Raw genomic sequence first — 27,871 nt, 5'->3', positions numbered from 1 at the left:
TATACCAGTGTTTTTTCAGTGTGTGGCCATAACCAGCCTTAGCATTTATAGAGGTGTTGACTTAATGGCCTTTTTGCTCAGCCGTCTGCCAGATAGCCGTGATGTAGTTATGATAATACCACCACTGGGTTTTTCCCCATTCACCGGGCCCTGTCCTGATCCTCTTACACATAGACACACAGATTTATGAATTACCTTGAGCTAGTCATATCTCTCTTTTAGCCCTAGACGTAATCTTGCCACAGATGCATCCAGATCAATTTTTCAGCATGTCTCATTTGTGGAGCACCGGGCTCACCGCAACGTGTGTGTGTGTGTGAGAGAGAGAGAGAGAGAGAGATTGGAGGGATGGATGCAGTCGGGGTGTATCCAATTTCAGGCTGCAAAGCAAATGGCCTTGGAGATCAAGGATTATACAGCAGATTTCTAAGTCGAGCTGATATTGATTCGCTGCGCCCCTGGTGAACTCCTCGTTGTACCTTCCCCATGTAAGCTTTTAAATGTTGCTACCTTAATGGCCCCCCTCGTCAGTATCGCCCCCTAATCTATAAGGCCCCGACAGCTGACCCGTATAAATATGGCCTTTTGTTTGTCTGGATGTCACTGGATATTCTTCAGACCAGTAATTCTGAGGGAAGGCTGTATTGTTTATTTTTTTCAAGATAAGGTATCATTTTGAGTTGCAGTTGGTGATATCGGATGTGTTAAATTATCTTTTGCCTCCATTAACACTTCCAAATAGGAAAATTGCAAGTGCTTTAAATGACTGTTTGAGATTTTGACAGCTGACTGTGCTCCATTGTGATGCACGTTCTGGCAGACAAAGAGCCAGGAAAACAAGATCTCAAATACTTTGCATACATCAGACGACAAATCTATGTTTTACGTAGTCAGAATTTGCAACACATCTGTGTCTATTTCCACCTTCACACCAGTGATAGCCTTGGCCGGAGGCCTTATGTGGTAAGGTTGTCCATCTGTCCATATATACGTCTGTCCCATTCTTGTTAAAGCAATATCTCAAGAATGCATTGAAAAAATGTCTTCACATTTGGCACAAATGTCCACTTGGGCTCAACAATAAACTGATCAGCATTTTGTGATAAAAAGTAAAGATCACTGTGACCTTGCATCCATCTCATTCTGTCCTCAAATTTTGCGCAAATGTCCACTTGGACACAACAATGATCAACTGAATTTAGTTGGTAAAAGTTCACCGTGAGCTCATCTCTCATATTCTTGTGAAAGGGATATCTCAAGAACACCTTGAAATATTTTATTCAAATTTGGCATAAACTTTCACTTGGTAGTGATTCAAATTTGGCAGTTAAAGGTCAAGGTCACTGTGACCTTGCATGCGTCTCATTCTCATGAACGTGATATCACTTTTACACCCTAAGAGATTATCTTGAAATTTTGCTCAAACGTTCACTTGGACTCAACAATGAATAAGTCAAATTTAGCGGTCATTGGTCAAGGTCACCGTGACCTTGCATTTGTCCCATTCTCAGGTAGTATCTCATGAAGGCCTGGAAGGAATTTCCTCAAATTTGGCACAAATGTCTACTTGTACATTAGAATGAGCTAATTAGAGTTTAGTGGTCAAAAGTCACTTTGACCTCACAAAGCATGTTTGGCTCAAGCACTCATACGCTAATTATGACAACATTTCACATAAAATGTTGAAGTGATTCAGTTCAATTCAATTGTCTTATTTGTCACAAAAGGCGGTTTTGGTGATGCTGATCTTGGGTGCCCACCTTGAAGCTGTGCTGATTGTATAGATCTTCTGTGCTGTTGGGGGGAAGATGTGTGGATGTGTTAACCATGTTTTCACAGATATCAATGCAAACTGTAACTGCAACTTGGCTGGTGCGCAAATGCATACGACTGTGTGGCAGTAATTTTAAGTTTTATATCTGCTTTTCTTATGCTCATCATCCAAGTAAAACTGTGTTTTTGGAGCCTCTCCACACTACAGCTGGTACTTATGAAGGTCTAACCACACAAATGCAGATTTTTTCCATAAAAACTTTACGTTTGAAATTCAGATGCTTTTTCAGTTCTCTGCAGCAGAGGCATTAATCACAGGAGTTTTCGTCACTTCTGATGCGTTTTGATGTGCTGTCTCATACTGAGCAGCACTCTTGGCACCCCTCTGCGACTTCACGCTCTCCATCTCCTTCACCACTCTGAGGCTCAGAATTAAAAGTTTGTTGTCCAGCCATTTAGCCATCTGTTCTGCAACTTCCGCTCCTCTCCTCTGTTTGCTTTCTCCCCACTGCACTCCATTCACACCCTTTCTCTCTCTTTCTCACTCACACATACATCGTAAGCCAGTGAACACTGTACTGCAGCCACATTTTTGAAGTTTGGTAATTGCTTTTGGAGATGCCGAGAAAAGGAGAAGATTGCTTCAAAGCCTAATTATTTAACAATACCACCCCAAAAAAAAGAAAAGAAAGAAAGACAGGCAAAAGCGGGTTGAGATGGGTGTGGGGATGTGGTTAATTCGTCAAATAGGCCCATTATGGGGTAAAATCAACAGTGGGGATTGTTAGATGTGTGCTAGCGAGGGGAGAGCGTGTCCAAATCCCCTCAGTTCGCACAGCCATTACAAACAAGAGTGGATTAGCCAGCAGCCCCCTGCTGGGACCGTGAATGGATGAGAATGGGAAAGATGACGGAGGCCGCTCCTCTCCAGCATTATCTAAATAACAGGCCGGGGAATTCAATAAGTACCGGCCTCATCAGACCTCATCAGCTCCCCCAATTAAGCTGCACATCATGGCGGCTGGTGGGCTGGTTGCCGTTGGTGACAGATGAGAGCCGGCGTGGCGGTGCGCTCGCCTCTGCAGGCAGTGCTGCGCCGCCTCACATTCCTGACATTGTTTAGTTGAAAGCATCGTTTGTGTGTGTGTGTGGGAGACAGGTGGTTTCTTTTGGAGGAGACTCATAAGCGCTGATGAATATCATCAGTGTAACAACAGTGTTTGTTTCTAATTTACGGTCCACACTGAGGCGCACTCACGCTGTACTTATGTCCTTGATGCAGCATCGATGAGCCCCTGATAGCCGGCCTCAACTTCAAGTAAAAAGGAGTTACCTTCACTGCGCCGGTGTTTGTGAACCCTAGTGATATCGACGTTGGCGTGTCAATATCTTTCCCCTCCCACATTACCTCCCTGTGTTTCCCCCAAGGGTCAGGACATGAGGAGAAAAAACACGGCTCTCCCACATTGATTGGGACCCATTAAGGCAGACTGAGAAAACAAAGTCTTTTCATCACTTCTGAGATGTTTAGGCAAGGACTTACTCAAAGTTGTTCTACACAGGTCAACCTTTTCTCTCTGGTTATCGCTCCGGCTCTTTCAACGGGAGGAGGGGGCACAGCTACTGAGCATAAATAACACTGGAGAGTTTTTTAAGTGTGAGAGGAATGTGCTTTCAAACTGGCTTTTTTCTTTTTTCTTCAAGACTGAGAGGGAACACTAACACAGGAAGGATGTGAGGTCAGATTTTGGCCACAGATAGTTTTGTTTCAAGTGTTAAAGCCTCTAGCTAGCTCTCAAATCATTATTATTACAGCCTGTTTTTCAGTTTAAGCTTAATTTAAAGGAGTTGGAGAAAACTCTTTAATAGTGATGACACATGGTAGACACCTAATGATGCTGTGCAAGTAAATTGCAAAAGATTGGCTGCTTACTATATATTTTTAATCCCTTAATTACCCTGACCTGAGCTTTAAGATCTAAAACAGTGTTTAAATATCAGGAGATAGGCTGGGATATATTGCAATTTCCTTTGAAAACTGTCCATATATCCAATGTGCACAAAAAAGATGCCACTTTCTTGTCAGCAACTTCTTTTTTTTTTAGAAAGACAGACGAAAATTAGTGTCAACGCCGCTCGAGAACAAAGAGAATACCTAAGATATGAATGAATTATGAGCCTTGGGAATGTCTGATGCACTGTTTGAAGTTCAGAAGTACAGGGGTCTGTCAGACAAAGCGTAGATGAGTGGGTTAGCCATTTTTACTTTGGACCTTACTTTGGCTTTTAAGTCTGAAGCTACTGGGCTAATCTAAACCACATCTGTGCCTACATTCATGTTCTTTGAATTTATGAGAAGATCATGTTTACTGTTGTGCAGATACTTTGGTCACATGTCATTCACATGTCAGATGAAGTTCTTCTCACCAAAACAAAGCTCTAAAAACAGTATTCTCACTGTTTCTTGTGTTGACACTGCACAGAAGTTTACACCTGTTTGTCACTTTTAAATAACAAGAACAAATGTCACTACAGCTACATCCACACTTACGCATTTTCATTGTAAGACTCATAATTTTTGCTACATTTACACCTAGGTTTTTTTGTTGTTGTATGCATTTTTGGACATTTAGAAAACAAAAAAGTTCATATAATGTATGCTATGTGCAATGCAAAATTTTGAAGCTCAATGTCTCAAACGGCTCAGAATGCAGATAGAAGCGTTTAATTCTAAGCAGCGAGAATGATAATGAGATTGCAGAAATGAAAACAAGGTAAAGTAATATGCCAGTAAAACTTTTAACACATGATGTCCAACTGTGACACTGTTGACTGTAGACTGATCTGTTTGGGTTATAGTAGCAAAATGCCAAAAAGCAGCAACAGTGTCCTGAAAAAGCTGAAGCCTGTGAGGAAACACGGTAAAAGAGACAGAGGATGTCGATGAGAGTACCAGATAAGATTTTTATGAGGGAGAATGGCAGAAACATAGTGCAGACCTTCCTGTGCTGTCTGTGGTTGTGTCTGTGAGTGTGCTTTAGTGCGTGTATGTGTGTGTCTGTCTGTGTGGGTGCATGGCTGCTCTTTTGAAAGTGAAAGAGCAAAGCGAGCTGCACCTGCAGCTTCTATCAACCAGTGGAAAGCTCCTTTCAGCACAGCTTTAATTACAGTCTCTGCAGCTCTGCTCGGCTCAGACAGGCTGGTCTCCGTGCAGCCAACCAAATCCTCTCACACACAGCTGCCTTCCTCTGCCACAGAGTCGCCTGATCCCTAATCAGCCACGGTGCCACTCTTCATCGATCCCCAATCAGTTACAGTAAAGGGGCGGCTATGGAACCCCCCTCGCACACCCCCTTCTCCCCTTATTAGTCAGGTGCCCTGCTTTCATTGATCATAAATCAACGTCACTGGCGGCATCGATCGTCAATCACCCCAGTGACACTATTGATCCGGCCAGTCCCTCGGCTATGGGCCTGCCCTCAGCCCCTCGGCCCACATTGCAGCCCGGCTGTGGCGCATCGATCCCCCTCAGATACAGTATCGAGGGCTCTTTATTGATAATTCATTTATTGTGCTGTAATTTCATTTTCTTTCCTGTCCATACCGTTGTTACTGGAAGCCCCTACGGTGGAAACCTAGTTAACAAACACAGAGCCTTTTTTTATGCCACTCTAACTCATGTGGCTTCCTTGTATTTGCAGCTTGAAGCATATTTTCCACCTCTGTTCAGATGTCATTATCAATTTGCAGTCAATGGTAGCCTAAAGGTTAGATAAAATAAAATAAGAAAATCATGTGTTTGAATCCCTGGAGCTGCTTTTTAAAAACACACCTAACATCCAGTTTTTCTTTTGAGTTTGGCCAACAATAGAGGACTGTTTGCAATGTGCTCTGAGCGTGAATATGTGTAACTCTATGAATGTCAAGCAGCGTGGTGCTGGAAAACACCATGCATGCTCAGCAAAATCTCTCCTTGCAAAATAAACCTAAATTATTTTTGCTGTAATATTATGTAGAAGCTGTGCAAAGCTGAGTATGAGGCAAAAATATGTATTTGAATGCTAATAAAGAAGCCTCCGCAATGTACCAAACCCACGCTCGTAGAGCATAGAGTACATCGCGTCTTCTAACTTGCAGCTCAGAACTGATTTATTCTGATTCTGATACGGTGTCATATATACCAAGAAATATTTGCCGAAGGTCTGGTGGATGGGCAGTTCTGTTGAATTACAAAGCCCCCATCTGTATGATTCATCTCTATAGATGGGAGGTTTCACGGGTCACTGGAGGCGTTGGCAGTGTTATAATACTCTGCTAACAGGGACAGAGCTGGCTTCACTGTCTGCCCACACAGGCAGTGACACAGACAGTGGCAGCAGGAGTCAACCCCCACAGGCAAAGAACAGCAACAGCTGCTCTTAAGTCCGTCTGCAGCCAAAACTGTTTGCCGTGAAAGGAGAACTCCACAGGCCAGGACCAGTTTTATGCCACCAGGCCGAAGAGAACCGATCAAAGCTCACTTGTCAATTTCATCAACACAGTTCTTGTTACTGTCTGAGGGAAGTTGCTTTCTTTTAAAGTTTGTTCATTTCATGGGAGAGTTGGCTATTGCAACATTTCTCCGCTGCAGATGCAATACCGTACATTAGCATGCATCTTGTTGTCTTTGTATTGTAGTGGCTCCCTCAGACATTTTTCACAGGGGTAATGAGATTTACGGTTAACATAACTGTCTCTCCGGCCCATTTTCATTCCGAAGTTGTGAAATATCACTACTTTGCCAGTGATTTTCGTGTAAGATACTGACGCCAAAAGCCAGATTTTATGGTGCGAAGTAACGCAGACAGAACCTTTTGGGGTGTTATGATACATTACAAGTTGTCTGGATGGCACCTGGTGCGGCAGTATGATGTGCCCCAGGACGGTGGCAGGTTGAAATGCTGCTGGTAACAATGTAATATAAGGAGCTGGAAGGTCCCTATAGGGCAGGTGGGAGGGGTGGATAGATCCATTCTGTTTTTGGGTTGTCCGTCCGTCCATCCCACTCTTGTGAACATAATATCTCAAGTATTGAGGAATAGTATAGTAAACATACCAGAGTTCCTGTGTTACTTGTTCTGCAATATGTCCTGGTTTCAACTTGTGTTTCAGTTTCTTTTTGTGAAAATCCAAAGTACTCACTTGAGGCAGAGAAAAACTTGAACATGGTTTATTTGAGAATACAAAAACCACAGCAGGCAAAGTCCTTCCAAAATGACATCTCATCTGGTCCACTACAGACTTAGTGTCCTATTCCCATGAGATTTCGTACACGTACTACCTCCCAGTATACACTATCACACCGCATAACAAGGTCAAAAACTTACAACAACTCAAGCATGCATGCATGTCAATTATGACCAGAAGATGTGTGTGAAGCATGCGCGTTTTAGAATCTGCAGCTTTTTTGCGGCAGCATCTATCTGAAGCATCGTCGACTGTCATGGCTACATATGAGTCTGAACAGACACGAATGTGAACTGTAACTGCAACTTGAGTGGTTTGTGGAGGCTTACAACCCCAGTGCAATAATTCATAATGTCTCATGCATTTCCTTTCTCAGTATGTCACAGAAAGTGGTCTCTGGACATCTTTCCATGTTTTGCAGCAACATAAATTCAGTGTGTCAGTGTGATCGCTGTTCTTATTCAAAACGCATGTATCAGTTACTGTAATGTGAACATCGAATGGCCACATGTCATGGCTGAGAACGATCTTAAGTTTCCAATTGTCCTGTTTTAAAATAAACGTTAATCTTTCCAATCTAATCAGATTGGCAGATAAATAAGACAGTTCAATGATAAAGCATAACCGAGCTTCACATCTGTCTAGTTTTATCTACAAGAACGTGTTTAGGAGGAAGATTCTCACACAGCCAAGTCATATTGTAAGTGTTACAGTGATGCGAAGACAGCTTAAAATGTGCCACAAAGATGTTTCATCAATTTAGACAAGTGATGAAGACCTTAAGATGCGTCTCCAAACCAAACAGTCAGTCTGCTTGGCTCACTGCTCGATTTGTCTGTGATGTTTTGACGTCACGTCGCCTGCTGCACATTGTAGTGTTTTCTTAGCTGGGATCTTATTTCGAATCCACTCTGCAAATAGTGTTTTCAATCTTAAACTGTACTCTTAACAATTTTGCAGCGACCACAATGTGGCTTCTTGTAATTGCCACCCTGGCCAGCTGTGTAAAGCGGCCACTGATACTGAGGCCGACTGCCGCAGCAGCAGCAGAGATGTTGGCAGCGTGGAGCAGCATGTGTGGATTCAGCATTAGAAACATCTGCCACGGCCACTTTAAAATTGCAGCCGGCTACAGGAACCAGCGACACACAGCTATGCCATTTGGGATGAATGTGGTGAGGACTGTCTGTATAAATGTTATTTCAATATATGGATGGAGGATTGTGAGCCGCTCATTAGAGTTGGCAAACACACACGCACTAACTTACATTCCCTCACACACCTCTGTGTGTTGTCTTTAGTAATTTGTTTACTCACCATGGCAACCTTAGCATTGCGAATGACGAGTGGAATTAGCTGATTAAGCAAAACTGAATTTCTCGTTTAACTGGTACCTCAGAGCGTCTCTCGCAGGAGTTGGCTACCAGCTGGAAACCCACCGCCTGTTTGGCGCTGCACTTGCTGCTCTCACTTTTACTGTAAGAGCAGATTAATTCAGACTCAGAGGCACAACCCTATTTTCATCTGCTGAAATAATTACAGCCCTGTATTTATGCAGAATCTTCTTCACCTTTTTCTGTGAGATCATTTCACATCGATGTATTCCTGGACTGCCTCTTAGAAATGTGCATGTTTTTGAGGCTTAAGTATTCCCGTTCCCATAAGATGGTCTCAATCAATTGTAGTTGTCTGCTTCGTTTTAGACTGACTGTGCGCCAGACACACATGGAGCTCATCTCATCCATCAGTTTTATTTGTGAGAATCTGGTGTGGGAGCAGAGTGTGCTCAGCGGTGCATGAAGAGATATATAGATAGATAGATAGATAGATAGATAGATAGATAGATAGATAGATAGAGCAAAAACATAAATGCAGCTTTTGTTTTTGCTCATATTTATTCCCCAGGATTAACATAAAGATCTAAGACTTTTTCATGCACTCAATAGATATATTTCTCTCAGGTTTTAGTTACAAAAACATCAGCAGTCATCACGTAATGTGTGTTTTCTAATCTCGTGGATGGATTTTTCGTTCCCATCATGTCGTTGTTGAGACAACAACGATATGATGGGTTATAGCGTGCTCCCCGAGCACTGTCACTGACTCATGACCTTCACTTCTCTCATATTTTCCTTGGCTGACTGCAGCAGCGCTGTTGCACAGGAATTTAATGTTCATTACATTACCATAAGGCATCTCCAATGTCAGTTCTGTGAATTTGGCAGTACATCCAACCAGCCTCGCAGCTGCAGACTACAAATAACCACAAAGGCTCAGGACCTCCACATCCAGCGTCTTTACCTGCAAAATCGTCTGAGACCAGCCAACAGAACAGCTGATGCAACACTTCGTTTGCACAATCGTCATTGTAACTGCTTTGTGCAGTTGTAAGAGTGGTTGGATGTACTGCCAAACTTAGGGAAATGACATTGGAGACCGCTTATGGTAGTGAAATTAACATTCAGTTCACAAGCAACAGCTCTGGTGGACATTCCTGCCGTCAGCTCCCTAAAAACCTAAGCAATCTGTGTCATTGTGTTATGTGATAAGATTGCACATTTGGTAAAGATGAAACATCACAGTATGGTTTACATTTTGTGCTACCTTGTCATTTTCAAGTTCCTTTCTTATCGTTTTAAGTGTTAATTGTATACAGGGAACTTTATTTCTTAGAAATGATGTTGTTTAACCCTTTGAATTACATTGGTATTTTTGCGACGATTTTTTTTTTTAACCCGATTTTACCAAATTAAAAAATCTAAACATACTGATCCAAAATACTTTTAGATGTAGAAACATAAAAATATTACTTAACTCTTCAAAAGTTATTTAAACCATGGACACCACTTAGTTTTTAATCAGCATTTTGATATGCTGCTCCTCTCAAGTGAATGGATTTACAACCAAATTTAAACCTGTGAAAAATGAGAGCAAAAACAAAAGTGTTGCATTTCAACTTTTATTCAGTACAGATAGACAGACAGATAGATAGATAGATAGATAGATAGATAGATAGATAGATAGATAGATAGATAGATAGAACAATCAAGAAAGGAATGAGGAAAGCAATAGTCAGACGGCAGATAACCACGACGGAGAGAGATGCGATGGAGGGAGATGGACAGAGAGAGTGAGAGATGGATTTGCATGTCAGAGACTCCCTACATAACATTACTCTTGTTAAGTGTGCAATAGCTCATCGATCAGGCTTCTACCGCCCGCATCCAGGGCTCTTCCCTCCACTTCCCTTCCCGTAATCCATAATATCATCTCAGCCCTGCCATGCTGTAGGAGCCCTCGATGGGGAAAGTCTGATCAATAGGCACAGAGCATGTGTAGCGGATGCAGAGTGAGGAGCAAGGCGTTGTTGACATGCTTCTCCCAGTACTAATCTCCCTCTCTCATCTATATGGTATGGATCGTAATGGGGAAAACTGGACTGTCACTCCTGCCATCGCTGAATCCCCTCTGTTGCTCTCCGTCACTGTCTCCCCACGTCTTTTTTGTCTCTCCATGACGCTGTATCTGTCTCTCCATCTATCTCCCTCTCCTTCCCCCTCTTTGTCTCGCTCTCCTCTCGGCGCCCCGCTCCATTTATCGGGCCGTGTCATTGAGCCATGTGTGCCGTCCCTGTCAGCAAAATGGCTGGCAGACTGTCTTCATTTCCACGCTGAAAGATGCGAGGCCAGCGTGGCAGTTGTGAGAGCTATCGACTGGGATCCGTCAAAGTCCTCCTCCCTGTGGGGAAGCTGCCGCCGCCTACTTTCCCGGTCGGCGGCCATTCTGAGCTTTTATTCTGAAAATGGCGACACATGCGTGCATGCTAGTTTTGGCATGTCCCTTCTCGTTTGTCCCCTCGATTGTTTTTCTAGCATAATGACCCCGTGTTTTTCTTCACCTTTATCTATTTCTAGAACACAGTCCCCTGCGCTCCCTGCCTCCTCATGTGTCTTTCCATGTCTCTCTTCCTCCCACTCTTTCTTTCTCTCCTTCCCATAAGACACAGCCTCCTCAGTCTGGGCAGACAGGTCAAGCTGGCTGATGGGAATCAGACAGTTGTTGATCCAATTAGAGATCCCCTCGAGCAACGTCAGAGTACAGCAGAATTCCAATAAAATACTGTCCTGCTCCTTCCCTCTTCCTACTCCCTCCAAAACATGTCCTTCCTGTAAAAACCATAGGGTGTGTAAATAATGGATGTAGCTAGAGTGATGTAACCCACTGGTTTGCAGACTGCCATTTTGAAGCCTTAACCCCTTGAAACCTGTGCAAATTGGCTCAATTTCTCTCAAAAACATGGGAAGATAGCAATAAGCGACTACTCAAGAAATGGCAGAAAATAAGCACATAAATAGTAAAAAGTTAAAGGAGAATTACCTGAATATAAGGACAAAAAATAAAAGTAAAAAAACAAAAGGAGACAAGAAAATTACCTCAAGAAAAAGTAAAGAGCAATTTTTTCTGTAACCTAATTTTGAATATGAATTTATGAGTATTAGAAATATAGTCAGTTTTCTGGACCATTTTTTCCCCTTTCTTTGGATAATATTCAATAATCTCCCTACAGTTAATTTTCAAGTCATTTTCTTGTCACCTTTACATTTTTCCCCCATGTTTTCAGAAGAAATCAAACCAATTTCAACCAAAAGGTTTAAATGCCTGTTGAGGGCATCCAAACGCAGCATAACAAAACTGATGTTGATCCAGGTTCTAAAGAGTTAACCATTATTATTAAAAAAAAAGTGAAAAGCGGAAAACTTCTTTTCACTGAAGCTCTTTAAATTGACATTTTTTGGTACAAGTGGCTGAACAGTTCAGCCTCTTTAGGACTTTGCACGCACCATGAGTACAGCAAGGCCAGCCCAGTTTGCCTCCAGGCCCCATGTGAGAGGCCTCTTTTGTAACTGTCTTGATGGTGAAAAGCTGGCTGTTACACTGAGCGAGAACCTTTTTACCCATTCCCTCTGCAGCTCAGGGGCATTCCTGCATTGATCTCACCATTCAGGCCAAACAGATGTACGGTCCAATTCTGAGTGATTATATGACGTGCCGACATTTATGTGTTATAATGCATGTGCTGATTTGCATTCATGGATCAAGATGTTATTCAGTCGGTCTTGCTATACCATCCAGAGCACACGCGAGCGGTCTTTGTCTGCAGATCTCGGAAAGAAAAAGGATGGTGAGATCTGGAGTTTTTGCCGCTGTTGGCTGTTATTCTCCAGACAAAGGGTTGATTTCCCCCAGATGCTGGCCCATAGGAAACAACAGTAACAGCGATGATTACTTACGCAACGCTGCGCTAATAAGTGAAACTTGCAACAAGCTTCGATTTAAATGGCTATTGTAATTGCACTGTCTTGTACAGAAGTACATCTGCATGCACTTATTGGTTCATTTTACTGGGTGGTAATGTGTCTATTGATGAGCAGAAAGCCATGACTATCTCTTCAGAGCCAAATGCACAGTGTGGAGTGTGATTGAGCCGCGGCTGTGATCAAATGAGGCACACACATTGCTCTCAGTACTTTGCCTAGCGCCGCTCCTCTTGTTTTTCTGACTATGCGTGTCCATGAGTGTGCATGCTCCACACATGCATGTCTGCGGTCACCCCTCGTTAACATGTTTACCAGTTCCTACAGCAACCCACATAAAAAACAATTAGGAGTTCCCATGGAGCACCTTGTTAGCGGCGGTTGTTGACCTCTGACCAAAAGCACTTTATGTATTTTCCCATCATTTGGGATCATTATGGGGCAGCAAATTGGTTTATAACTACTTTTTTTTAAGCGCCCCCCTAGAACACACACTCCGACTGGAGCCAGTGTGAATTGTGTTGTACTTGGAGACGTAAAGACGCAGCATCAGCAGCTGGTACGAACAGCAAGTGGTCTAGTTTATTCTGGGCTGTGCCAGTGATGACGGTGTGTGGTGAGAGGGCTAAGAAAGGTTTTCAGGCTGGCAGCAGTTTGCATTGTGTGTTTACGTGTCTGTGAGTATTTCTGCGTGTTCTGCGGGGTTATAGCAGAGAGACTTTAAGGGCAGGCGGAGGGGTGTGTGTGTGTGTGTGTGTGTGTGTGTGTGTGTGTGTGTGTGTGTGTGTGTGTGTGTGTGTGTGTTAGGTCTACAGAGGGGTGAGTGTGATCACAGGGTGGGTGGGGTGGTATAAGGCTGTTGATCTTGGGCTGGAGTCTTAAACAAATTGGCTAGCGCGCTGTGGGAACTGGGGATGTAGTCACAGGGGTAACGTCAGCGTGCTCTGTGTCAGATTCTCCAAATCTCTCCGATAGCTAATTATCTCCCAGACTGCCAGAGGAGAGGTTTGGAAGAGCTTTTGTTGTTTTTCTTCTGCAGCGTCTCTCTCACTCTGCCTGCCCGGCAACATTTTCCTGGGCCGACTGTGAAAAGTTTGGTCCCATAGTAGACCCTAAAGCCACCTAAACACATTAGCTTTTTTTTTTTTTGTTCTGGAGTAATTTGTTTGCATATAGTGCCTATAATAGCCCTTTAGCAGCACACACACACACACATTTTTGTTAGTGCCATAACTCTCAGACACCAGCTGTAGATAAAAGAGATGGGACCAAGTCATTGTTTTACAAGTCACAAGTAAAACCCCTTTCCCACTGCACTAAAAATCCCTCACACCTGCTCACATCTGGCTTTTGTATGTAAAAGAAAAGGTTAAAATCAGCATTCAGACACACCTCAAATGATTCTGTAGTAGTCACAAATATTTATCAACTCTGGCATCAGTCAGCAGTGATGAAAATACTACAGCCGAGTGAATGTGCTAATTTTAGCCCCTTTACCGGCAAGATGCAGAAACGCACCACCACAAAATACCATTGGCCTCCACCTAAGCAGTGCTCAAACATTGTTCCAAGTTAGTATGCACCAAATTTGAAATAGAGCCCGAATAAGTAAGAGATATAAAAAAGATTAAAACAGTGCATCATTTTCACAGGCCTCCATGCTGCTCTCTGCTGCTGCTCTGCTTCACAGCTCTTTTGTACTAGCAATGCAAAGGGGGTAACAGTGTACGTTGGTGCTCTAGCTCTGTTTAGAGACTGATCCTGGGGTTGGACTAAACTATTTTGCACCTTTAAGTAAGAGTGAGAGGTGCCTCAGAGAGCTACTACTACTTTCAAGTCACCAACCAATTTATTTAGCTGATTTTAATTTAGTTATGGCACTAATTACTTCACTATCACTTATTACTTTTCATGCCAGACTTTCGAAGAAACCCCGTCCCATTGGGGCTCGTGATAATCTGTCTGACTCTTGCCCCCACTATGATGTCTTTGTTAGAGTCTGTTTAAGTAATTTGACTGAAGTCTAAATTGTTAAAAAAAAAAAAAAAAAAACTATTTGTTTTAACTTTAGGAAAAAAATGGTGTCCAGGCTGCCTTAATTTTTTTCCTCGTCATCACTTCACCTCACTCCAGCTTGTTTTATTGCCGTCACTACCTTGTCAGTCCCTGACAGCATTTCTTTCTCTCCTGTCTTGTGATGCTGCCTTATTATCAAGGCCCAAGCGCCTCTAACATCTGTGAGCGGAGATTAAAGCATCAACAATTCTCCCGGTGGGTGTCATCTCTGGCACGGCGTGATGAAAACTCCCGTTGCTCACCTCCCGCAGACAGCCCCGTCATTGGCCTGTGTCGTCACAGAGCGGCCGTGTCACGAGCTGCCAGGCCTGTAATGTGAATGCGATGACAGGGAGAGCCGTCAGGTCCCTTTCTAAGCCACCAGGTGCAGAGCAGCCGTGGTTCAGTGTTTGGACAAGCTGGCCGGCTCAGTGTGTACTGTACTGTTGCTGAACTGTGCAGCCTTCACAGGGAACGAGCGTTTGATCCTGGTGATTCTCGCTCTGCCCCTGCTTCCCCCTCTTGTTTCTCCCACGGTCACTCACCTGTTTCTCTTATCTCTTTTGCCCAATTTTTTTCTCTCTGTCTTGTTTCTCTCGTTCTCTCTGTACCCCCGTGTTTCTTTTAGTTTCCATTCCCCTCTCTCATCTCCGCGGTCTGTTCCAGAGAGATTCCGATCTCGCTGACGCACACTGAAAAGGGGACGGACACTGTTAAGACCCCCAGATCCCCAGCCAAAAGAGCCACCCATTTCTCACGAGAAAAGCTCACTAAGAGCTTTTTTTTTTTCTTTCCTCGCTCCCTCCTTTTTTCCGTCTCTCTCTCTGCAGTATCTCATCAGGAGAGTCCTCCACCTGAATCCATTGTTGTCTCCGTCGATGCTCACCTGCAGCTCAAGTAGTGAGAAAGTGCCCTTCGAGAAGTTCTCTTTACAGGAGCGCAGGTCGTCTGTAGAGATTACAGTACTACAGATTTAAATATTAATTAAAAATTATATTAAACTATTGATAATTAATGAATTAATTAATACCAAAACATGTCACAAGAAAATGTTATAATTCAAAACTATGACTCAGAAACACATGAATTGGTATAAAGATGAAGCAGAGTAATGGGACTCAACTTCAGCTATCAGAAATAATGAGTTTATATTCAATAAAATAATTTTAAAAACCTCACAGCACCACCCATCAAAATAGAAAGGCTGATAGCCAATAAGCCTAATTAATTAATCTAGTCTAATAAATTGAAGGCTGCTACAAAGTTCGACTTACTAGTGTACGGTGACCTGACATTTATACGCACAAATCACAAGATAAAATGTCTATAAATTAATTGTTTATTTAATTACCCCTAGTGGATGAAGTATTCAGATCATTGCTGAAGTAAAAGTATGAATACTCCCTCTGAAAATACTCTGATACAAGCTAAAGTCTGTCATTGATGTCACTTAAGTAAAACTAAGTATAATAGGGAAAACATACTTTAGGGTAAAAGTACCTAATGCAAAAAAACATACCCAAAAAATCAGTTATTAGAGAAAAATTTAAAAAAAACACACCAAAAAACTCACAATTATTTTAAAAAATAAGACAAAATATCCCAAATGATGAAAAAATTAGAAAAAACACCCAAAACTTCAAAATTAGAAAATAGAAAATAGAATGAAACATCCAAAAACTCAAAATTATTATTTAAAAAAAAAAATAGAAAAACACACCAAAACTCAAAATTATTCAAATAAAGAAGAAAAAAACATTAAAAAACCGATCATAAGAATCAGAAATTGAATATAACACTCCCCAAAACTCAAAATCAATAATTGTTGCAGCTGTAGTTGTATAAACTCTTTGGTGACTTAATTTGTAACAAAATATCATATTTTATAAATTCTTCTTTTGTTTTCTTGTGTAAAAATCATTTGTAAAGTAACTAAAGCTGTCAAATAAATGTAGTGAAGTAAATAAGTACAATATGTCCCCCTGAAATGTAGTGGAGTAAAGTATAAAGTGACATGAAAAGAAAATACTCTAGTAAAGTAGGAGTACCTCATATTCATACTTAAGTGCAGTACTTAAGTAGTAAATGTACTTAGTTACATTCCATCACTGCTAACTGCACAGCAAAAAGATTTTAAATGAATTAGATTTTGAAAAAAAGGAAATAGATGTGAAACAATAAATACAGCGATGACAGAGTGGCTGATTGAACAACTGAACGGACATGAAAACGAGTGAGGAACTGAATGAAATGTGACGTCTCAACTTAAGATAGCGACCCATTTCTCACAAGAAAAGCTCACTAAGAGCTTTTTTTTTTTACCTGCCTCGGCTCCTTCTTCCTCTCCGTCTCTCTCTCTGCAGTATCTCATCAGGAGAGTCCTCCACCTGAATCCATTTTTGTCTCCGTCGATGCTCACCTGCAGCTCAAGTAGTGAGAAAGTGCCCTTTGAGAAGTTATCTTTACAGAGGCGTAGGTCATCGCAACACTTTCATCAACCTTTTATCAGCAATTATGCACACAATAGGCTGTTGATACAGAGACGCCTTCAATGAGGTCGCAGTACAGACGGCTTTTTTTTTTCTTTTTTTTTAATTAGATTAATAACAGCTATTTCATGTCATGTTTTCCTGCTGCTTGATGTTAGACACTCTGCCAGCTCCGTGGGCACTTGAGTCAATCCTCTGTTGCTCTTATCATGTCAGAAATGGTTAGAGTGCCCCCGGTGTTGACGCTGAGAACGGCACCGGTAATATCATGACAGTTTCAATTCAAACACTCCAGCCCGGTGAGACGCTCGCACTGATGGTTGCAGAGTGGAAAAAGGGCCTAACATTTCAAATAAAAGAGAATATGGCTGTTAAAGTGAAACACGGAGGGATTACACGTCAGGAGCAGGAACGCCTTCGAGAAAAAAAGCTTTGGCTGACAGAGCAGTCCTGCATTACCATCTCAGAGGTATTTACAAGAGCGATTACTGTGATTATTATTTCAACAATACCCTGCAATGCTCTTTCATGGGCTGCCAGCCTGGGCCGGGGTAGGAAGTGCCTGCCAACATCGTCGGTCTGGGAATTTTTCGAGGAGCTCCGTAGGAGGGCAGAGAGGAGAGAGGAGGGAGGGAGGGAGATACGATTGTAGAAGACAAGAAATGCAACACAGTGCAAAAGGGCTTCTGTCCTTCTGATGGGTCACAGGATGAAGTCCTCCTAACATGATTTTGTCCTCTCTCTGTCCGCAGCTCCCACGGAGCCTTTGCTGTGCAAATTTGCCGACGGAGGGCAGAAGAAACGCCAGAGCCAGAGCAAGTACCCTCAGAACGGGAGGCCGTGGCACAGAGAAGGCGAGGTAAGATGTTACACTGTGAAAGAAGCTGTTGTCCTTCCATACGTCCCAGAAGTAAAAAGACGTTATTGACGCTTGCACGACTGAAAAAACACTTACATAGGGTACAGATCTCCCCCCATAATAGCTCGCTAGAATTTTTTTTTTTGTATACCTGCTTGGGGTTAGAGCATTTTCTTCAACAAACTGGGTATTGGTTTGCTCATCAAGCTGCCAACACATTAGAGGTGCCACATAAAGAGCAATTACCAAACTATTGAGCGAAAGTTACAAGAAACTGAGTCAGCTATAGAAGCTTCGGATGGTGTCGGACACATCCTGACTCCTGTCTCTGTTTGGGATGATCTCTAGTGTTGCATATGAATAGCCAATGTGATAATTCACCAACTGAGCACTGACTCTGAAGGGGTCAGAGTCACTGACTACGAGTCAGTGGACAGGCAGAAGTGCTCGCCCCATATATGACCACCTGTTAACACCTCCTATAATAACGTTTGTGTAATGAAAGCCCGTAAAACAAGAAAAACGCCTTGTGCCCCTGGTTGAACTAAAGGGGAGCAGCTAAAGTGAGTGTGTGCAGGTACTTAATTTAATTACTAAGTAGTTTTGTTGCCTAAATCTGATCACGACCATTTCACAACATTAAGCACACATCACTATGTGATGTCACTTGTCACTATTATAAGACGCTAAGGGGATGTGATAATTTGTCTGTATTTGATGAGCTTGGATGAGAACGTGTTGAATAGACATATTCACATTTTTACATAATTTCCGTGAATGCAATCAATTATTCTATAATAATCCATAGCCAGGAGACCCAAATATGTTCAGAAAAAAATCCCTGTTGACTAAACTTTTTTCCATCCTATAGCGATAACGTATTAAACAAAGCATTTACCTCTGAGGTAATGGCATTTCTAATAACAGGACCCACCCTGCTCACAGAGCCCCTCCACAGTTGGCAACATCTGGCTTCACGTAAACCACTGCCGCCTGTCATTTGTATTTACTCTAAAGGTATGGAGCTATTAAAAAAAGAAAAGAAAAATACCCCAGATATCGATCATACTGCCCCCGGATATATAGGCACTGTCATGTAAATTGCATCTCAAGCCGAACGCCTCACTGAACACGTATATTCCCGCCATACATCAGAACCCAGAAATTGGATCCAGTGCTATGGTAACGTATTCATCAGCAACATGTGGAGGCAAGGTTAAAGTCTCTTCATAGGCTACCAGGCAGCTATACTGGGAAGGACACACAGAGGAGACGGGCAGCCGAGTACTTCAGGACTGGACTATAGAGTGCACACAAACACACACACACACACAAACACATACACACACACATTCAGTGAGGCTGACAGTTGTGCTGAAACTGCAAGGTAGGGGAGACCAGGAGAGATGAAATGTTTGTCCTTCAGAAGACACATGCTCTCTTTGTGGGCTGTAGAATTGCTGTGTGTGGGTGTGTGTGTTTAGGGTCTGGTGGATTGTTACACCAGCCGTGTGTGTGTGTGTGTGTGTGTGTGTCTTTGTGTCTGTCCATCACATGTTCAGCAGCCCTAACACCTATAAGCCAGTGAAGCGTGTTTAACCTAAATCACATCGCTACATCCCCTCGCAGGCCCGCACATTGACAGGGTCAGCTCAGTTGACTTACTTGAGGTAAAGTGAGACGGCTGTGTATGTATGAGCGTGTGTGTAATAAGGTTAAAAGAAAAATAATACACTGTCAGAATGGGAGAAACACCTTTTTTTCTTGTTTCACTTTATTCATCAACCACCTCTGACTTCCTCTACATTAAACACACACTATCTTTTGTAATTTAAATTGCTGCATATCGTGTATCACTGATCCTACCTCCTGTGTAATATGTTTATATACTACAAACGTTCTTTTTTTCCCCAAAAAACGTCCTGCCTGGAAATGCGGAGTCTATATTCTGTTTTAGCAAAAAAAAACAGGCTTGAATGTACCATTCAGGGCATGTTCACACCATCAATTTAGGTTCAATAACCCTTTGAAACCTTGATGGACATTCGTTTTCTTTTGGTGCATTTAGACACCTTTCAAAAGTATTTAAACCTTTAAATGCCGAAAAAAATGCTTTAAATTCTTTTGAAAACATGGGAGAAAATAAAATGAGCAACTTGCCAATAAATGTCTAGCAAATTACAAAAAAAACTTGATTTAGGAAATTAATTTTAAAAAGTAGGGGGAAAATGTCCAGATTTGTTTAATATAATTATATCATCATATTATCATATATTTATAATATATGTAATTATTATAACTTTTAAACCCTTTTTCCAGCTCATGGTCTTGATATTTAATCAAGCCTGCAGTCTCTCCACAACTTAAACTGAGGGATTTGATTTGTCTCAAAATAACCATGAAATTCTTGATCACACTTGCATTGCCAGGATATTGAAAAGAAAACACTAAAAGTAAACATATTACAGGGATGTTCAGAGGGAGTGAAGCAGCTTACAGATACTGTGCGTTTTACATAAAGTTTGAACTTTTATGTTAATAAAAAAAAACATTATCCAGGCAGCAATAATGCATTTGCTAATGCAGATTAATTTAATATGAATGTAGATTTAAGCAGACAGGATCAGTCTCGCACATATGGACATTCAGCTGGCCATTCGATGTAATTTGGGCTTTCATTTTCATGAAAACAGAAATTAAGCTACCTTAAACTACCCTGCTAACTTTCAAAGGGCAGACACTGTGTGTTCAGAGGGAACGCAACGCAAATTTGATACTATGTCAGTAAAAAAATGTACCCACGGCGACGCAAATTGATACAAAAAAAACCAAACAAACACGCAGTACATTTTTAAGCTGTTTCTTTTTGAGTAAAAGAACTGCACCTATCCTCAGGCTGTACGAATCCAAGGGAAATACAGAGAGACACAGAGTTTAAGGAGAGTTCAGTCAAAGGCCGAGCTGAACACAGCCACGCAGACACGGTTGCTGCGTACATTTCTAGCTACAGGTATTTTCATCTCATTTTAAACTTCTTTCCTGTTGTCTCAGTAAAAGAGAAATCTCTCCTCAGCATCACCTCCTCCTCTCCTCCCCTCCACCTCTCTCATGTTTCACATTACTCTCTGATAAGGCGCGGTGGCACGGCTGGGAGGCCGAGCTTTAACAGCCTCAGTTCAAGGCAGTGTGTGTGAATGTGTAAATCTGTAGCTGAACACCGAACGCGCTCGAGTGTGTGGACATTTATTTGTTTATGTGCTGTTGCTTTGCTGTCCTTGAGGGAGCCGCTCTGAGATTTAGACCTTCCTGAGGACATTTTTTACAAATTGAGTAGCTCCCAAACTTCACAGAAAAATAAAGAGTTGGGATTTGAATGGAGGCTAGAACAAGATGAGATTAGAATAAGGTGCAGTTTAGTTTCCAAGTTTTTATTTTTCATAAATTTCTATTCTTACTCCAGCCGAGTTAACACCCTGTTGCATGTTCTTTTCTGCAGCAACTGGTAGATAACAAAGTATTTTGCAAGAAACAATACAAAGCTATAAAGAGGCTGAAAAATCAAATACAGAATTTTTTAAAAAGGCTCTCTGTGCACTGTGCACCTTCTCTGTATTGACTGAGATTTTGTGAATAGCATTTCCCATGTGTGCTCCTATTGAAAATCACAGGTGTGCTCCATTTGATGTCATTATGAGCTCAGGGATTATTACTCACGGAGGTCTACTGACTGCTTGGCTTCATCATTATAGACTTGTATCTGACCTAAATGTGCAGAACCTTATTATCTCGAGTTCCTCTCAACATGTATAAAAGAAAAACATGAAACGAAGAAAGGAAACCACATATAGAGAGAGATGAAAGGAAGAAGATAAAGGGGAGGGGGAGGAGTATTATGTTATCTTATATTCAAATCTTACATGTGTCTGTCTTATCTGTTACAGTGTTGAAAGATGATGAAAGTTTAGGGTGAGATGTCAGCGTTATGGTTAAAGGGACAGTTCACCCCAAATTGAAATAGTTTTCCTCTTACCTGTAGTGCTATCTATCAATCGTATTAGTTGCCGAGCACTGGAGATACCGGCTGTAGAGTTGTCTGCCTTATAAAATAATGGAACGAGATAGCATGAGATAGGACTCGGCTTTTGGTGCTCAAAGCGCCAAAAAATAAATTTGAAAAACTCAGCAGCTCTCTTTCCAGACATCATGACCCGGTTACTCAAGATAATCCGCAGACGTTGTTGTGAGCAGTTACATACAGGAACTATTTTCTTTCTACTGAACAACACCCTCTAACCATATCACCCCGGAGAGGGAATTAACCTGCTGTTACGACGCAATCTGATATGTCATTTAATCTACATTCACACCTGCTGTTAGTAAGCATCCTCCTTATTTTGATTAAGCCCCCAGTTTGATCTGAATGTGCTATTTGAAGGGGTCATCTGTAGCTTTTTGTGAGTTTGTGTCCTGTTGCAAAAAATTAGTCAATTTAGGAAATAATTTTTGAAAATGTAGGGGAAAATGGCGTTCACATTGCAATGCATTCTGCGTGCATCTCCTATCGAAACAGAAAGGCCCTTACAAGTGTAGTGTGTCATGTATGTGGTGTGTGTGTGAGTGTGTGAGCATCCTCGTGGTCATCGATCAGCTCTGCAGGCGGGGCAGGAGGAGATGGGAGATAGGCATCACATGTTAGTCCGTTTATCAGAGATGAGGCCATTCCTCACCCCGCCTCCCTGTGGCAGGCAGATGAAGGAGAGCAACACCATCAACGTCTCTCTATCTCTCCCTCTCCGTGTCTCTCCACCTTCTCTCTATGTCTACACTGTCAGTCTTTCTCTCACTCTCTTCCTCTCTCTCTCTCTCTGTCTTTCAGCACTCTCTTCCCCTTCTCGCCATCTCTCTCTTTGTCTCTCTGCCTCTTCTTCGCCGTGTTTGAAGTCTTCCCAGATCCCCACAGCAACATATGGAGAGAGAGTGAGTGACTCACTGAGACTAAGAGAAAGAAAAGAGAGAGGGAACACATTGCATGATCAGTCAGAAGTTACAAGGGGTTGAGTGCTGCAGGGTGGGCTGACGGTGAGGATTGAGAAATATATGACAGATTTTCTTGTAAACTACCCAAAGTGGGAGTCGAGAAAGTGCTGTCTCGCTGTCTCATGCTGACAAACATATTAGTCACTGCATTTTTTTTCCCGCCACACACACACACACACACACACACACACACATACAGACAGAAGCGCCATGGGTGCTCATCCTTTTCTCCCCCCCCCTCTCTCTCTCTCTTTCTCTCTCCCTCTCTTTTCACTTCCTTGCTCTCTTTCACCAACACACACTCCTACACACAAAAACTTTCAAAGTCACACTTCTCAAGCACCTACTCTAGGGGAATGAGTGAAGATGAAAAAAACATCCGGCTCTCCACTCTGTGTGAAAGCCTGACAGATGTCCGTGTTTGTGTGCGTGTGCGTGTGTGTGTGTGTGTGTGTGTGTGTGTGTGTGTGTGGCCACAAGGCGGGGAGAAAAAATAGAGAGTGGATCTGTGTATGTAAGACAAAAATACAAGGAGGGAGTGGGTCAGTGTGTGTGTGTGTATGCGTGTGTGTGAGGACATGGGTATAACTGCTCGGCTCAGTTTTCCAGCATAAGAACAGCACAGCACAGGTGTCCTTACAGCAGCCTCTTACAGGCTGTCCTCACCCGACCCTTTTTTTAGGATGTGGTTGTTAAACACATGATGTTTCCATGTTCACAAACACATGTTGCTGTGGTAGGATGTGATAGTGTGATGGATTTAGTTACATCTTGCAGTGAGGATGCAAATCTAAAACTTCGCCCATATGTGCCAAGTGAGTAGGAGAACTACTGTGGCTGACGTGAAAAACAAATGAATTTGATTTGTCCGTTCTGGGCTACTGTAGAAACATGGTGGTAAAACCTTGCAGTCTCCATGGAAAAGAACTTGCTCCCCATGTAGATAAACAGCACATTTTAAGGTTACAAAAACACAATTTTTTTAAACTTATTTTCAGGTAATTATACATTAAAGAAATCATACTTTTTAATTATATTTCATTTTTGGCAACAACATATCCAAAATATTCCCCTAAACCTCACACTCTGGACCTTTAAATCATCACATTTACATGTGGTGAGGAAGTGTAACTCGATTTTGACCTAATTAAGCATGCAAAATGAACATACGTAGCTGCTCCCTCTTTGAAAAGCAAACTCTTTCCCTGGCAGCTTTTCTCAGGGCTGAGCTTTGCTCACAGTATCTGCACAGTATCGACATTTTTTCTCTCTTGAATCAAGTTCAGACAAAAAAAAAAAATTACACAGACTGTCTCTGTCTTTTCCTTTCTCCATGTTGCGGCAGAGCCAAAAGCTGACTGCATCGGTAATCAGTCATTGGCCGCGCAGGGTCTCCGGTCAGGAGCTTCTCTGCTGTGGAATTCATCAGCACATGGAACCAAGGGCAGCACTTAGGGGAGTTATCAGCCTCACCAGACAGCTGGCCATGTCTGCCACTGCTATTAGCGTGTTGTGAACACACGCTCGCACACACAAATATGCAGGCTTGATCTCACATTTGGTGCGAAGACAGTGTGTAAATACGTACACAGAGACTTTTGCACATGACTGCTCACACAAAGGGACAGAAGGTGAAAACACAAAGTAAAGGATATAAAACACGGGCAGTGGCAGTTCTAGTACATTTGGCCCCCTGAGCGTGTATGAAGCATCCACATTTTCACATACATGTCTGTAAACTGTACGTTTAACTCGACTGGTGCGCAGAGGCAGACAACCGTGTGGTGATATATCTAGTTTTCATTCTGTCTTTCCACAACACGCACTCATATAAGTCGCTTTATCTGGTGAAAATGAAATGAAATGAAATGCCTCTGAAAGCCTTTTTTAACCAGTTGTGTAAATGCACTCTCACAGAAATTGAACGCAAAGGCCACCACTCACGGATGCGTCCGAGCATCTCTATTCATTTGGTTTAGATTCTGTGTTTTTGCTCACTCTACGAGGTTTGGTCCAGGCTCACTGATCCCCCCTGCTCCTCTGAGCCACTATTCCCCTAACACCGTAGCTCAGTGTAGGTAGCCCTCTGGAGGAACAAGGGCAAAAAAGTGGTACAGAGAGACAGGAGGAGGGTAGATTAAGAGATGAGGGATGGGGAGAGAAAGGTACGGAGAGAAAGGAACAAGATGATGGGGGAAGAAAGGAGGGGGAGGGAGAGGAAAGTGAGAGAGAGGAAGGGCAAGAACAGCGAGTGTGTGTCTGTGTGCGTGTGTCTGTGTGTGTCTGTGTGTGTGTATGCTGATGAAATCTGCCGTCCTCAGCAGCCTCCCGTTAAAAGAAATCGGATTAGCTCTCCTCCGGGAGAGAACCTTCAGGAATGCAGATGACGGATTGCGGCGCACAGGTTTCTCTCCTGGACTCTAAGAGGGCCGCACACACACTTGCACGCGCGCGCACACACACACACACACACACACACACACACACACACACACACACACACACACACACACAAACCATCAGCAGACAAAGAACTCAGTTTTCCGCTCACTCCTTTTCTCTCCAAAGGGCATTTCTTCATTTCCTCTCATTCATAAATACATGATTGTACGTGATTGAAATGGAAAAAGAGGCGTCCTCAATACCAATTCACTTTGTCCTATCGACTGAGCTTTTCCCCACATTGGCTCTGTCACTTGTCAGTTTTTCCAATTTGAAAATGAGTTGATTTTGATTTGATTAAATTTATTTTGAACAAAAAAGAATCAGAGTCTAAATCGCGTTATTCCCCAAGTACAATAAAGGTACAGCGAATTATCTGGGTGACATTGATGCAGGAACATATCGACAGACGTACAGAACACACAGGTGACACTGGCAGAATGCAGTACAATGTATATGCGTATTTACCTTGAATATGTACTATACAGTTTAAACTGAGATACTAATCTTACTTGACAATGATGTACTTGCTGAAATGTTGTGACTCAATGAAAAAAACAGATAGTGTTTTCAGTGATTTCTGGTTCCTCTGTCATTGAAGGGAACCGTTGTTGCTTTTCCTTATTTTCTGTCATATAAAGTGTATTACAGTATCAGAAATTCATATCAGATGTGTGCAGAGTTTCAAATAATGAGTGAAACATACGTAAACATAATCCCTGTGAGCAAAAACTTTAGACTTTGGACCAATGATACTCAATTTACAACCCCAGGGACAAATCTGGCCACCGATAAGGTGCCAGTTTGCCCCCAAAACCATTTCAAATTCTTAACTAAAAGACATTGTGACTTTTTTTCTGTGTTTATTTTTGTACTTAAGATGTAAATAAGATGCCAGAGAGCATTAGAAGAATTCAAATAGAGCTTGTTTGAAAAAGGAAAAGGCTAAGCCCTGAATGTCCTCAAATGCTAAAAAATGTCCCTGCGTACAGCTGACCTAAGCTAATTTGTTGCGAGTGGCCCCTGGCCTCCTGGCATTTTTCAAAATTTGCTTTAGACTATTGAATATGATGTCAAAAAGATGTTTGATTCTTGAGTTAGATAGATATCACATTTCTGGTTAGAGTGAGAATTGGTTTGACAATATTTTAAATGTCTTAAGATGTTAAAATTTCCGTGTGGACGTTGACATTTTGACTTTTGCAGAGGTTGGGTTTTGTTCTTAATACCTCATGTCGTAATTCTACACCAAGATGGCGTTGGCATGAGACCATTGGCAGACTTTTGGAGATTTTTTGTTACTTAACAACACAACTAAAAGTCAACAAAATATCAGTGTCATTTGACGTCAGTATTTTATGTCAAAATGACGTTGAAATTAGATGTTGTCCGGACATTGAATTTTGGTCACGCGACCTTACTACCTAAATTCAACCAACTGTCAATATCTAGCCACACTGGAGGCCACCTGTGATCTAAATACTCTGTTTCCAACATTTTTTTTTTTTGTTGTTGTAAGACAAGATGACGTCAGCTTGTGACAAATTTCTTGACATGTTCATTTTCTCCAAGCATGCTAATGCAGCTACACTGCTACATGTAGCTACATGATAACCTCAAGGAAACATGTTATCTTGGTTGCTTATATTTTTAATTTCTCCTCAGTTTCATATCATATTCCTTCTGGAACATGTCCAGTGGTGAAGATTTTAATTAAGATGCTTTTATTGGTGTTATACAGTAGAAAGTGTAGCTCTACTGCGTTACAGTCATTCCCCGGCTGCAATGACAGTGCAGAGATGTCAAGAGCCCAGATATGAAAGACCCGTAAACGCTGAGCAATCAGAGCAGGCTGAGCTTTTTGGGGATGGCGTCTTAAAGAAACAGGCACTACAACAGAGCATTTCACACAAAGGATGGATACAGTTGTACCAGCACAGACATCATGCAGGGAAAAAATGTGTTTTTTGAACATTAAAGTAAAGATGATCTAGTAGAAACCCAATGTACAAGTATAATTCTGAAAATGAGAATCACAGGTTCCCTTTCAGTAGGAGTAGTTCAGAAATTGAGAAAATGTGTACATTTGCGTATTTGCAGAACCTGAGATGACAGTATTGACGCCACTGTCATGATGTCTGTACTCTCTAAATATGAAGCTACAGCCAGACTGGAACCAGGAGAAAAAGCAAGCTTGGTTATGTATCACTAAAACCTCTACAGCTCACTAATTAACACGTTATATCTCGTTTGTTTAAGCTGTACAAAAATCAAAATGCAAAAACATACAATCTTGTCAACTAACTCTCGCCAAAAAATAACAAATAAGCACACTTCCCAAAACATTGAGCTATTCCTTTAATGGTATGAAAATATAGAAAAAACAAAAAAGGAAAAAAAAAGATAACATTGTTTTTTTTTGTGACAGACATTGTCGTGCAATGCCTTCTCAACTATCACATTTTCCCCTAATGCATTTTAATGTCATTTAGTATATTGTTGTCTTATCCGACTCCTAATTTGTGATTAATCCTGTATGTTTTTTCTCTTTCAGACTGGCATGGCGTTAACATATGATCCCGCTGCAATGCAGAATGGGTAAGAGTTTGACAGTCAATCCATCCTCGGCACTATCTAATACACTCACCTCTTGGCTCATAGGACCCCGTTCAATA

At 41.9% G+C, this 27,871-nt stretch overlaps 1 protein-coding gene across 2 annotated transcripts in view; it reads left to right on the top strand.

The window, feature by feature from the left end:
• Positions 1 to 27,871, top strand: part of rbms3 (RNA binding motif, single stranded interacting protein) — a 379,413-nt gene that overhangs the window by 306,469 nt on the left and 45,073 nt on the right. For both annotated transcript variants that reach the window (XM_042506228.1, XM_042506229.1), the window contains 2 exons: positions 17,611 to 17,717; positions 27,751 to 27,794. In XM_042506228.1, coding sequence (XP_042362162.1) covers positions 17,611 to 17,717; positions 27,751 to 27,794 — 151 coding nt within the window. The remainder of the gene's footprint in view (positions 1 to 17,610; positions 17,718 to 27,750; positions 27,795 to 27,871) is intronic.

This window comes from Plectropomus leopardus, chromosome 18, assembly GCF_008729295.1.
Source record: "Plectropomus leopardus isolate mb chromosome 18, YSFRI_Pleo_2.0, whole genome shotgun sequence".
Classification (NCBI taxonomy): Eukaryota; Metazoa; Chordata; class Actinopteri; order Perciformes; family Serranidae; genus Plectropomus; species Plectropomus leopardus.
The sequence above is the reverse complement of the archived record's forward strand: the minus strand, read 5'-3'. Positions and strand labels throughout refer to the sequence as shown.